Here is a 13681-nt window from a genome sequence, read left to right on the forward strand (position 1 = left end):
CTTTTTTTTTTCAATTTTTGGAAGTTTTGCATTTTTACACCCGTTCCCTGTTCAACTTTTTTGTTCCGTTTCTCTTTCATATCTGACCATGCATAATTCTAACGTACGTATACACAAATACGCTCCCTGCGGTTCCGGGTCGTCGCCATCTGGGGATAAGAACGGCCATGGCCATCCAACGGCCACCATTCATCTACCTGCCACGTGTTGAACCTACATCCGTCCATCTCGTGATCCGCGCACGCCTCAAATCAGAGAAAAAGAAAAGAGAAATGGCTGCCATTGTCTCTCTTTTATCTCCTCTCTCTCTTTTTGTGACGATGCCGGCCTCCTCCTCCGCCTCCTCCTCCTCGCCGAGGGATCCTCCATTCTCCACCGTCCGATAGCAATCGGACCCACCGATCGGACAGCCGACGATGGCCGCCGGCGCGGGGTGGGCCTCCATGTTCCCCGATGAGGTCTGGGAGCACGTCTTCTCCTTCCTCGCCGCCGACGGCGACCGAAACGCCGTCTCCATCGTCTGCCGCGGCTGGTACAGCATCGAGCGCCGCTCCCGGCGCCGGATCTTCGTCGGCAACTGCTACGCCGTCGCCCCCGCCGCCGCCATCCACCGGTTCCCCAACGTCCGCGTCGTCTCCATCAAGGGCAAGCCCCACTTCGCCGACTTCAACCTCGTCCCGTCCGACTGGGGTGGCCGCGCCGACGCCTGGGTCACCGCCATGGCGGAAGGGTGGCCGCACCTCGAGGAGCTCAGCCTCAAGCGCATGGTCGTCACCGACGACTGCCTCGAGTTCATTGCCAGGTCCTTCAAGAACATTAGGGTCCTCGCGCTCTCCTTCTGCGAGGGCGTCAGCACCGCCGGCCTCGCCGCCATCGCCGCCAATTGCAGGTCACCCTCACCCTCTCTCTCTCTCTCTCTCTCTCTCCCTCCCTCCTCCCTCCCTCCCTCCCTCCCTCCTCCCCTCTTTAATTATGTCTCTTGTTTTCTTCTCCCAATTCCAGTATGTTGTGCTGGGAGCAGGGTTTGGAGCCGAGATGTCGCTGTTCTAGTACAAGAAAGGTGTGATTATTTTGGGAATAAAAACGTCGACAAGAAGAATTTTCTCGTTTCGGGACGTCCGGAACTCTAAATTTGTGGGCGTTAGGGTTATTTGCCTTTGATTTTGGTGGTGGATTTAGCTTCTGCCACCGGTGGGGACAGTGGAATAATGTGGGGAGAAGTGATTAAGGGAGAAGTGTGCGATTTATTTTGTCTTAAAATTTATTTTTCGAAGTCAGTTTAGCTTCCGAGGTAGGGAAAAATGGGAAGCTGAAACGAGGGTTTTTTTTCTTTTTTGGGTGTGTGCGCGATAAATGAGATTTCCTCCAGATCTATAAGGGTATTTCAGTAGTCGGATGCTTTTAGTGTTTTTTTTTTTGTAGATGATCCATTTTATTCCATTGATTAAAGAGATCAAAAAGGAAACTCTAAATCTAAAGGAGTTGTTTGGACTTGAGCTTTTGCTAAAAATCTCTCTTTTGTAAAATGAAATTTTGGTCGTGCTGACTGGTTTTGCCTAACTTTTGTGCCAAACTCCACCCAAGGTTGAGGTGGAAAGCTCCATCTCGTGTTTAAACTGGACATAGGTGCAACTTTTGATACATTGCGAATATCAAGTGCTCTAATCTCTGGTTCGGTCCCATTTTGGGGTTCTAATCGTCCTCCAGATCTTTGGTAGCTGGTTGTGATTCAAAATGAGGTGAAGAGGGATCGAGAGAAGCCCCCTATGTTATGTATTTCTGATAAGCTCTTGCTGGAATCCTGTCTCAGTTGTTCCTTTTCTATTTGGGGGCTTATCACCAATTTAAAAAATTTATAATATCCTTGCTAATTGTTTCAATAAAGTTGAATTCTATTCGTATGTGACCTCCCTTTAGTCGTGCAAGAAGAAAGTTGGAAATTATGAATGAATCTGAGAGGAAATATTCTTAATTCAACATGGCCTGCCTGTAAGGAATACTCCATATAATAAGGAAGGTTGAAGCCAAAGACAACAGTTAATGTAAAGGACATGCTAGCTAATGGGCTGAAGTTATAGAATTTGTCAAAAGAAAATTTTCAGAGCAGTAAGTGTAACATCATAAATATAAGACTTTCATTCATACTGCAAGGAAAAATTTATATGATACTTTCGACTTTTTTCTAGTGCTCTCATGATATACAACCAGGTTGACTGCTTGGATATAGAAATGCCTAGAATGGTAGACTAGGGTATATCTTGGAATGCTGCTGTCTAGAATCCATCAACTGTGCTCTGGCATTGGCGGAAGCTGTTTTGCTATAGCGCATGACTCAGAGGATGCCTACTGTCATATGCATCTTTGTTCTAACTTTCTTGGTTTCTGTCGTCAAAAACATTTTCTTAGGTCCTTAAACATTATATTTTTATTCCTTTCTGCGAAACAGCAGCTGTCTTTTGTAAATCATCTTTTGTTGTCTTAATATCTACTTGAGGCTCAATTATTTGAAATACAATTATGACTGTTATGCTTGTTTACCCTGTATGTATCATGAAGAGCATCTGCGTGCATAAATTTTTGTGATTTACCTACTTGTATGACCATGATACATTATATGGTTAGTTTTCAATTGTCACTTCAACCTAGATATTGTCAGTAGCTTTTTTTATTGTTATTTTTTGAAAATCACTCTGTATATGGAAAATGTTCTTGCAGTTGGTTTCTGAGAAGTATCTACTTTCGATGCTAAATGTTTTTTTTTTGTATGAGACAGCCTGTGCTTCTAACTTCCATATGATAAATAAAGTAAATATTCTCCTGAATCTTTCATGAGATCATGTTCATTATTGCAGAAATCTGAGGGAGCTAGACTTGCGGGAAACTGGAGTAGAGGAGAATTGTGTGCACTGGCTCAGCCATTTTCCTGAATCTTTCACTTCTTTGGTAAATTTGAGCATTGCTAGCATAGAAGAGGATGTGAATATCTCTGTCCTTGAGCACCTTGTGAGCAGATGCACCAACCTCATGACCCTCAAGCTCAACTATGCTGTGCCTCTTGATAGGCTTGTCAACCTCCTACGCAGGGCCCCGCAGCTGGCCAGCCTAGGAACTGGCAAGTTCACAGCAGAATACCGTCCAGAGCTCTTCTCCAAGCTGGAATCAGCCTTTGCAATCTGTAAAAGCATGAAAAGCCTTTCAGGAATATGTGAAGCTGTTCCAGAATATCTCCCAGCAATATACCCGGTCTGTGATGGCCTCACATCACTGAATTTAAGTTATGCTCTCGTGGATGGCCCTGCCCTCATCAAGCTAGTCAGCCGGTGCAAGAATGTTCAACGACTATGGGTAAATCCGCGTTACTTCCTATTCCTTTTGTATGGCAAAATGTTTCTTCGTCCATATTCCTTTCCTCTTGTAGGCCTTAATAACTTAGTTTGAGAATTTATATTTCTAGAATGTACAAACCTGACATGCGATTTCCACCTAACCTCACAGATAATTTCTTTAATTGCCCTAGGATCACCAATTTCATTTCTGTCATTTTTGTCATTGCTTTTGAATGTACCAAAACAATATCATTTGGATGCTGATTAGCATTGAATTTTGTCAAGGTTCTGATCAATGGCCTTTTAGTTTTGTATAATTCTGTTTATCTGTTTGCCCTAGTTAATCTCTGCTAACTTTTTTCTACATACTCATCAATGAACATCAATTATTAGGTAATGGATGTCATCGAGGATGATGGCCTAGCTGCTGTGGCATCATCTTGTAAGCTACTTCAAGAATTGCGTGTCTTCCCTTGTGATCCTTATGGTGCAGATCCTGTATCTCTTACCGAGCATGGCCTTGTCACTGTGTCTGCGGGATGCCCAATGCTCCAGTCTGTCCTCTACTTCTGCCGACAAATGACCAATGCTGCTCTCTTTGCTGTTGCTAGGAACAGTCCCAATCTCACGTGCTTCCGTTTGTGCATCATTGAACCCCGCACACCTGATTATGTCACTCTAGAGCCACTTGATGCAGGTTTTAGTGCCATTGTGGAATCCTGCAAGGATCTCAGGCGTCTCTCTGTCTCGGGTCTCCTCACCGATAATGTGTTTAGATCCATTGGGGCTGCTGCAAATCACCTCGAGATGCTCTCAGTTGCCTTTGCTGGGGATAGTGATGCTGGTCTACATTACATTCTCTCAGGCTGCAAGAGCTTAAGGAAGCTGGAAATCAGGGACTGCCCATTTGGAGACAAGGCTTTGTTGGCCAATGCTGCTAAGCTGGAGACAATGCGATCCCTTTGGATGTCGTCTTGCTCTGTGAGCTTGGGAGCATGTAGGTTGCTGGCTCGGAAGATGCCATGGCTTAATGTGGAGGTTATGGATGAGAGGAGAGGAGGGTCGTGGGCTTCACAGCCTGATGATTGCCCTGTTGAGAAGCTCTATGTTTACAGGACGGTTGCTGGGCCGAGATCTGACACACCACCTTGTGTCTGGACGGTGCAAGGTGCTATCGGATAATATAGAGGTACTGATTTCTATCTTTGTTTGTCGTCCACTTAATTACTATTTTTGTTTAAACTCAATCTTTTCTTCAAGTGATGAGTACATGGGTTGGGTTCAAACAGCACCAAATTGAGCGTGGACAAGGATATATTATCTTTGCCGATTTAACTGCTGCGAAGTAGCTTGAGCTTCGAGGTTTTACTGTCTATAAAGGAAATGGATGGAACTAAGTATTCTATATTCTATGACATGTTTTAGCAAGGACTACCAGGAAAGCTTTGCATGTTAGGCATCCTTTTTATGTATATGAGGGTCTTTTATTTCCTCTTGTTAGCGACTCTGTACTTGTTATGAAAGTTTAAATTTTGAAGCAATATGCTTGCTTCTGATGTGTGCGAAGTTTGTGCGAAATTTAACTACAATGCTTAGTTGTTAAATTGCTGCAGATAATTACGATAAGCAGTGATGTTTGATCATGCGGCTCTCTATGATACGATGCCGAAGTATTTCAGTGAAGCCTGGTTCTCCCACAATGTTTTCCGAGTCCTTCAACATCACCCGCAAGCCATCATCTGTATGCTTGAAGTGCTCTCATATGGATGGGATGAGACTTGGATGATTTGTGCTACATAATTAGTGCATGATGTTTCCGATCTATCCAACCTTGCGTGAATTGTTGGATAGATGATTTCAAGGACTGTGGAATGTTACAACTAGTATTTTGTTTGCTGGCGACATTCATGTATGGTATTAGTATGTTTTTTTTTCTTTAATTGGTTACGAATCCATGCTAGATATTGTTCTGTGGAAACTGTGTCCGAGCTGCTTGTACACCGCGCATGCTCCTTGTCACGATCATTGCATCGGAATCCTCGGAGTAAACCTCTCAGGATTTTTTGAGCTCGTGAATGCTTCGTGAATCGAGTGCTGCACCAACTCCATGCCGGATTTGTTGGCTTCTGAAGTGCAGCACTTTGTAGCTTTTTTGGCTTGGAAACCGTACTGCAATCAACATATTGAGCTTGGCTCGTTCTTTGGCTTGTGTCATGACCTGACAGAGCAACCAACGAGTACCTGTGACTGTGAAATGATGTCTTCAGCTCAAGGCTTGCAGCTTTGGGTTTCAGGAATGGAGAACCTCAAGCCACTCTCTCCAATATAGGGATTGAGAATGAGACAAAAGTTTTCAGAAAATCACACACTCACATGCTCTCTTTCTCTAATATTTTGATAAAATTTGGGTTTTTTTTTTTTATTCCACTATTGCTTTTCTGGAGACACTAGATTTGAATGAACAAAGAACACTTCTCTATCTATTTCAATTTAATGGAAAATGCTTTATCAATCCTACTAAAACCCCTCTGAAACTCAACTCATGTTTTTTTTTCTAAACCATCGAGAGACAAAGTTGGCAATTCGGTCTTTGATAAATCAGATATCTCCCATGTTTGATGCTAAAATATTAGGTTTATAGATGTTCCAGCCGGATAAACGCAACAGCAATTCGTTCAGCTGATCCTTCCCAAGAAAATTCCTAGAATGGTCCCTAAATTGTCTAGGTTGGTTTGAGCTTGATCCCGCTTGGTTTGTGTTAGGAGTGGTTCTTGAAGCTCTGTTAAGTTGCTGCAAAAGCTCGGTTTTATTTGTTAAATCTCGGTCTTAAAATGTCAGCATATATCTCTAATATACATACCCACATCTTCTCTTCACAAAATGGAGGTTCGAAAAGAGGGTTGGTAACTGCCACTTTCTACCTCATCGGGTCCCACTCATCACTGCCCTTTCTATTTTGAGAAGGTTTGGCTATCGTACCCCTAGTCTAGGGATATTGTTCACGACGCATGGCGGGTCTCGGTGCATGGGGATGCAATGCAACGGGTCTCGCGCAAATTTGAGTTGACCAAGAGGCATCTTCACCGTTGGAACCACGAGGTTGTGGGCAACATTTTTCGGCGATTGGAGGGGGTAGAGACCTCGATCGCTGAGTTGCAAAGGAAGGAGAATCGAGGGGGCATGCTTCCAGAGGACGATATGGCCGATCTTCGGAGGCTACTTGAGACTCACCATTCGCTGCTACGGCAATATGAGATTTTCTGGAGACAGAAATCTCGGATGCAGTGGGTAAGTGAGGGTGATAGTAATACTAACTTCTTTCATCGGATGACGGTTATCCGGAGACAGCGAAGCATGATCCACTCTCTGCGAGATGGGTCTGACCATCGGGTGGAGGGTGAGCCTGCCATCCGACAGGTCTTACTTGATTTTTTCCGCGCCAGATGGATGGAGGATGAGGAGGCCAGTGATGGTGACCACCCTCTAAGGGTGGACGTGGGTATTGGTGACGTTGAGAGTGTATCCCTGATCCGGCCGGTGTCAGCATAGGAGGTGTAGGATGCATTCTGGGCCTTGGCAGTAGACAAGGCCTCAGGACCTGATGGTTTCCCCCCCTTTCTTCTTTCAGCAGTATTGGAGTATTATTCGACCAGCGGTGGTGGAGGCTATTCAGTGCTTCTTCACCCAGGTAGCGATACTTGAGGATTGGAAGGCTACCTTCATCACGCTTATACCTAAGCGTCGGAACGCGGTTGAGCCTTATCACTTTAGGCCTATTAGCTTATGCACAACCTTATAAAAGGTTGTAGGAAGAATTATGGTGGGCAGGATGAAGCCCCTTTTGCCTGGTATCATCAGCGAGGAGCAGGGGGCTTTTGTAGCCGGTAGAAATATTTTCCACAATGTTATGTAGCCTGATGGCAGTCAAGCTGGATATGGAGCGGGCTTACGACAAGATCAGGTGGAGTTTTCTCCAGTGGGCACTGGAGGCGTACGGCTTCCACAGGCAATGGATTGGTTGGGTTATGGGGTGTGTCCAGAGGCCAAAGTTTTCTATCTTAGTTAACGGCACACCATCATCTTTCTTTGAGTCCACCATAGGGTTACGACAGGGATGACCCTTATTTCCTTACTTGTTTATTATCTGTGCTGACATTTTATCCCGTGCTTTGCAGAGAGTGTGCGCCAATCGGGAGCTGGAGGCCTATGTCCCAGCACCGGAGGCCCAACCTATCTCCTACTTACTTTTTGCTGATGATTGTCTTCTTCTGACTAAGGCACGGATTCCAGAGGCACGGGTCCTTCGTAGGGTGGTGGCGGACTACTGCGCGACGTCCGGTCAGAGAGTGAACTTCCTTAAGTCTGCTATTTCTTTCAGCCCCAGCACGGAGAGCAGAGTCAGACAGGAGATCAGGATGATATTGCAGATACCGAAGTAGGAGGGGACGCTGACCTACCTAGGCGTCTCTATCACTAGCAAGAGGCTACGGTTGGCAGAGTGCTCGAGCTTGGTGCAGTGGGTCTAGAGTAGGTTGAAGGGATGGAGGGCATCCTCCATATCCATGATGGGGAGAGTGACATTGGTCAGATCGGTGTTGGGATCCATACTGGTGCATCTTATGGCCAACACAGTGGTACCGAAGATAATCCTGTTGAGGATCGAGCGTCTTCTTCGGAGCTTCTTGTGGAGGTCATACAGTGGAGGCCATGGAGTGCACCTGGTGGCTTGGGAGCAGGTTTGCCTTCCTACTAGTAAGGGTAGTCTAGGGGTGCAGTTCCTCATAGAGAGGCGCGAGGCGTTCATTGCTCGGCACGCAGCTCGGTTTATATTGGAGCCACACGGCCTCTGGAGTCAGGTGATAGCAGCCAGATATGGTCGAGGGGTTTCAGAGGTGGCACGGATGGGTTGTCGAGTCTCTTTCATGTGGCGCGAGATCGGGAGGTACCTACCGTCAGTATCGGTACACACCAGGTGTTTGATTGGCGATGGCCGAAGTATTGACGTGACCAGCGATTCATGGGTGGATACCCTTCCCCTGAGATGCTGGCCAACCATAGTCGATATAAAAGTAGTGGAGGGGCTATGGGTGTGCGACCTCCTAGCACCAGGAGGGGCAGAGTGGGACAAGGCCAGACTCTGGCTGTTGTTCGGGGTATACTTAGCTGCGTGGATTCGGTCCCTTTCGTTATCAGGATATGGGGGGGCAGATGTCAGGGTATGGGGCACCTCGAGCCGGGCTAGTATTAGACTGGGAGATCTCTCTCGTGTTATTCAACCGGAGCACAAGCCGGGGCCGGATTGCACTTGGATCTGGAGGTCCGGACTCCACCTGAGGGCAGCTCTCTTCTTATGGAAGGTGTTCTAGGACCGCCTTCCGACGAGAGCAGTGCTGAGCAGGCGTGGCTGGGGGATCCCCGTAGAGTGCAGAACGTGTGGAGCTGAGGAGTTAGTGGACCACGTGCTTTTCCAGTGTACATGGACGAGGTCGACATGGCAGTGGATAGGGATCCCGCAGGGAGCCCGGAGTGCGCGACTACAGTTCCTTAGGGTGATACGGCAGTGGCTAGCTAGTTCGCGGACTCGTGAGGAGGGCATCAGATCGACTTGCACAGCACATCAGATTTGGCTGGCAAGGAATGCTCATACTCTCGACGAGCACAGGGTGTCACCGAGGTTTGTTGCAGAGCTTGCTCGAGCACAGGCCACGGAGATCAGGCCCATCCCTTCTTCAGATAGACCTTTGACAGCTCGGGATACCTGGGGTTCCCCCTTTGCTCCGGCAGCTTCTCAGATGGTGTTTTTCAACTGAGAGCTCCCACCTCCGAGCTTTCTCAAGGTCAACTTCGATGGATCGGTGCTGGATGGCGGTACGTGGGGTGGTGCAGGCTTTGTCATACGGGGCCCGCACTCCAGGGTAGTGGCTGCAGGTGGCTGCCAGTTGTTTGATACATCGGTTCCGGGAGCAGAGCTACGTGCAGCCTAGACGGGTCTTCGACATACGCAGGTGGTGCTGCGGGTCAGCTCGTTATTTTGGAGGGCGACTCAGCCACTGTCATCGGGTGGATTCAGAGGGGGTCGAGGGGTGAGAGCACAGACCACCCCTTGATCCACGACATAGTGATGATGATGAGAGATGGGGGGCCATCCAGGCCAAGCATGTATTTAGGGAGGCCAATGGGGCGGCCGATTGGGTGGCTACCTACGCGGCCCACCACTCGGAGTATGCTCTTTGGTCGGAGGAGGGGGAGCTGTCATTGGCACTTCACGAGTTGTTGTATTTTGATCTTATTGGATATATTCATACACGCACTGTATGAAGCACCCGCTTTCAACAAAAAAAAATAAATAAAATAAAATAAAATAAAAGAGGGTTGGTAAACACTCTTCTGAATTGAACCTGCTTCCTTGCCTAAGTGGCGAGGGTTGGCTCGATTTGATCTTTAAAATGTTTAGTAGGAACAAACCTACTCTCCCTGTTCATTGATTGCACCAATTGATGACAAAAGGGTCAGATACCCAACCTTATGGTTTGGCAGCCTTGGTTTCAATTACATTGAGTCATGTGCCTCGGAATTTTCAAGAATCCAAGGTTAAGGGTAGCTAGCATGACCAAAGCCAAAGATAAAACTTGAACCAATGGTAAAAAACTAACCATTAGTTGTAGCCACCGAATAAGATCTAACAATGCCAAGTTCATTGTCAAAATTAGGAGGGTATGGATCCCACCAATAATATTTCAATAGCAATGCAATCACTACTAGAAGCCAATCGACGATGCCCAGGTCATCATCGGGAGGAACTTTTCAAAGCCTTGCCCGTAAAGAAAACAAGTCTGAGATGGATTCTAGAATATATGATGTCATCCCACCAAGTATCTACAGAACCCGGAGCACTATCCGAAGGTCACGATTAGTCTGACTCAAAGGCATATACTCGGAGAATTTGACGATAGAGTTGTCACCTTTAGATGTCATCTGACAGCAATTAAGCTATCGTCCTAACCTTTCTGTTGCGGGGGCGGACGCTTTGGCCGGAGCCTCACGCAACAGTTAGCCCATATTAAGCTAGCAGAGAAAGAGAACTGCATTCCTCCCGAGGTATTGTCCGCTTTGGGCGCTCCGGCCCGCGCGTCCGGCGCAGACGGGGGGAGACTGGTGCCCTCACGGTTTTGTCCCACAAAAGGGCCCTCAAGAGGAAAGGATTTCCACCCCCCATTTAAGGCACAGAACATTTCCGCTACTAGCCGATGTGGGACTAAATTCGGGTGCACCCCCCACAACATAGCCCCCCTAGCGGGAAGGTTCCTGTGGCGCCTCCCAGTCCTAGGGGTAGTCTGCGGCAAGGGGCGCGCCCCTTCCTCTAGCGCCAATCTGTTGCGGGGACGGACGCTTTGGCCGGAGCCTCACGCAACAGTTAGCCCACATTAAGCTAGCAGAGAAAGAGGACTGCGTTCCTCCCGAGGTATTGTCCACTTTGGGCGCTCCGGCCCGCGCGTCTAGCGCATACGGGGGGAGACTGGTGCCCTCACGGTTTTGTCCCACAAAAGGGCCCTCAAGAGGAAAGGATTTCCACCCCCCATTTAAGGCACAGAATCTTTCCGCTACTAGCTGATGTGGGACTAAATTCGGGTCCCCCCCAAAACACTTTCCAATGCCAATTAGTTTACCATCAAAAAGAAGTTTCTCTTAGAAGTTTGCCGGTGGCAAATAGTTTGTAAGCTTTAAAAGTTTATTTTTTGTAAAAGGTCCTAGATCCTATAATATTCCTATATACCCTTGTTATAGATTGGCAAATGAATTTGCTTGTTCTTCGAGTCCATATTAGCTCGTGTTTGTTTTAAGATATTTTTTTTGTATGGTTGGTGACTTGGTTCTATGCAAGTCTTTGTGAAGTTCTTGGTCGCTGTGTGATACAACATGTTAATTAGTGGAATGTGGCCATTAGATTCCCAAAATTTATTACTTCCTTACTTTTCCTTAGGATTCAGGTTTTGAAATTTATTTTATCCTTTCTTACTTCTAGGTTTAATTTAACTTCCACTTAGTAGTTTTGATTATTACTTGGCTAGTTTAGTCTTCTGTTGGTAGCTTTGAAGCTAACTTCAGGCTTTCTTTTCTTGCATCCTGCAGGCTTTGGTTTTGAAACATGGGCATTCAATTTTTTTTAAAAAAAATGGTGTCTTTTTTTTCTTGCTAGACCAAAAAGGAGAAAGGAGGAGGAAGGGACAAGCCCACCCCCGCGTAGCAGCCCCTACTAGGTCCCTACCCTGCTAGGAGAATGTATGATGCGGGCAGAAATGACCGTGTAAGGAACATGGTGTCTTTAGACGACAAAACTAAAAGAAGAAAAAGAAGCAAGAGAGAGCAATATAAAAACAACTTGCTATTACTCCGAAAAAGAAGGATTTTGCCACCAAAAAAAAAAAAATCACATTCTCAATTTACCGGCTCAATATCTTTTCTTTTTTGTTTACTTTTGCAGATTTGATGCTAATTCTTGAGGCTAGGACAAAATTGTCCATTACTCACTATACTAGCTCACCAACCAACAGCATTGGTGTCCAAGTTCTAGATGAATTTACATAAAGTTGTGAATAACTAATTTAAGAATATAGTTGGCATCATAGAAAAATTACATTGATCTTGTGCAAGCTCGTTATCTTTACTCTTTTTATTTATTTTGTTCTAACAAGTTGTAGCACTAGTTACTTATTCTATATAATTATTATTGATGAATTTTATAATTTATTTTTGAACTCTGTTTTTTTATGTAAGTGCTGTATAAGACCTATGTACGAAATATTAAAAATTACTGTATTTTTTCAACATACTAGCACGGCGAAGCAGACAAATCTAACCTGAGAGGGCTAAGAGTACATTTTATGCACCAACCCATAATATTGTTTGAGCTCGCATTAGTTCTCATTAGAAATTCCAAATTTAGAATTCAAAATTCAAATAAGTAACCCCAATTCCGATAGATCAAATTTTAGATTTGTAAAAAACTAACCATCAATTATAGCCACAGTCACCGTCCGAATAGGATCTAACAATGCCAAGTTGACCTACAAAATTAGGATGGTATGGATCCCACCAATAATGCTTCAATAGCAATGATCGATGTTAGAAGCCAATCGACGATGCCCAGGTCATCATCGAGAGGGTCTTTTTAAAAGTCTTTCCCGTGAAGGAAACAAATACGAGATGGATTCTAAAATATATGATGCCATCCCACCAAGTATCGGGAGGATCATTTTATGCACCAACCCATAATATTGTTCTAGCTTGCATTAGTTCTAATTAGAAATTCTAAATTTAGAATTCAAAATTCGAATGACTGAAATTTAAGATTCGTGAAACTTAGGAAATTGGGGGAGTCCAGCTCTAAGCGATGCAAACGCGCCCATTGGTAACCTTCACACGGTGGAGGGCAAGTGGAGTTGGTTTTCACCCATGGTCATATGCAGGACGGGAGGATTATGATTTTTTTTTTCTTCTGGTCAGTGTACGGAAAGATTGTTTTGAACATGGGAATTCTAAGTGACTTTGATACGACTCTTGCTTAGAGAACGGCAGTACCAATTTGTCACCCATTTGTCACCTATAAATAATCATTCAGTTCTCGGGCAGGCTGCTCTGACACCATGACCACTCAGGCGTTTCTCTATGATGTGTCATTTTTGAGTGACAGTGGCTACAAACCGAAAATTTTTTGGGTATTTTTCCCAGTGGGGCAATTTGTCCGTCGTGCTTTTGGCTTTAGGAAGTTAAGGACTCGTTTGACATGGAAGAGGCCAAAGTATACTCAAAAGAATGCATGTTTCGAGTCACTGTACACAAGGTTTATCTATGGTTCTCAAATAGATAAATGAACAGAGATCACATAAAATAGGAAGCTTTTTTTTTTTTTTTTTTTGCCATGTGTACTAAGTAGGCTTCGAGGAGCTTTCTATATGAGAGATAGAGTAGCCCTACAAACAAGCGTGTATTTAGAGTAGCTAAAGAGGCTGCGAATTTGATGGCTGCCGACGTAGCCAGCCATTTCAGAGGCACTATATAAGTCAGAAAGGAAGAGTTGCTTCGAGCACTTCGTAATCTTTTATTTTTTTGACTTTATTGGATGTATGCGTACTTGTAATGTATAAAATGCCTGTTTTTTTTTAAAAAAAAACCTTATGCCAAGGTGCCTATTTATTTTTGTAAGCTTAAGGCTTAGATTATTGTTTGCGAGCTAAGCTTTCAAACATGATTAAGCCTAGCTTGTTCTTTAGTTGCATCAAGCTTGAATGTACTTCTTACCAAGCCGAGCCCAGCCCTAGCTTGTTATGAACAACTTGGTATGAAGATAACATAAT

At 45.2% G+C, this 13681-nt stretch overlaps 1 protein-coding gene across 3 annotated transcripts; it reads left to right on the forward strand.

The window, feature by feature from the left end:
* The first annotated feature begins 191 nt into the window (after positions 1 to 191).
* Positions 192 to 5304, forward strand: LOC103713980 (transport inhibitor response 1-like protein Os05g0150500). Of its 3 annotated transcripts, none has more exons than XM_039125087.3 (4): positions 192 to 889; positions 2853 to 3345; positions 3720 to 4515; positions 4940 to 5304. In XM_039125087.3, the coding sequence occupies exons 1-3, from the start codon at positions 417 to 419 to the stop codon at positions 4506 to 4508; spliced, it is 1755 nt and encodes a 584-aa protein (XP_038981015.3). In that variant the 5' UTR covers positions 192 to 416; the 3' UTR covers positions 4509 to 4515; positions 4940 to 5304. The 3 variants fall into 3 exon arrangements, with proteins under 3 accessions (XP_038981015.3, XP_038981020.3, XP_038981017.3); XM_039125092.3 differs by lacking the exon at positions 4940 to 5304 and adding an exon at positions 4587 to 4882; XM_039125089.3 differs by lacking the exon at positions 4940 to 5304 and adding an exon at positions 4616 to 4882.
* The last annotated feature ends 8377 nt before the right edge of the window (positions 5305 to 13681 follow it).

This window comes from Phoenix dactylifera, chromosome 2 (genome assembly GCF_051530095.1).
Source record: "Phoenix dactylifera cultivar Ajwa chromosome 2, Ajwa_hap1_PhDact_Kaust_v1.1, whole genome shotgun sequence".
Taxonomy (NCBI): Eukaryota; Viridiplantae; Streptophyta; class Magnoliopsida; order Arecales; family Arecaceae; genus Phoenix; species Phoenix dactylifera.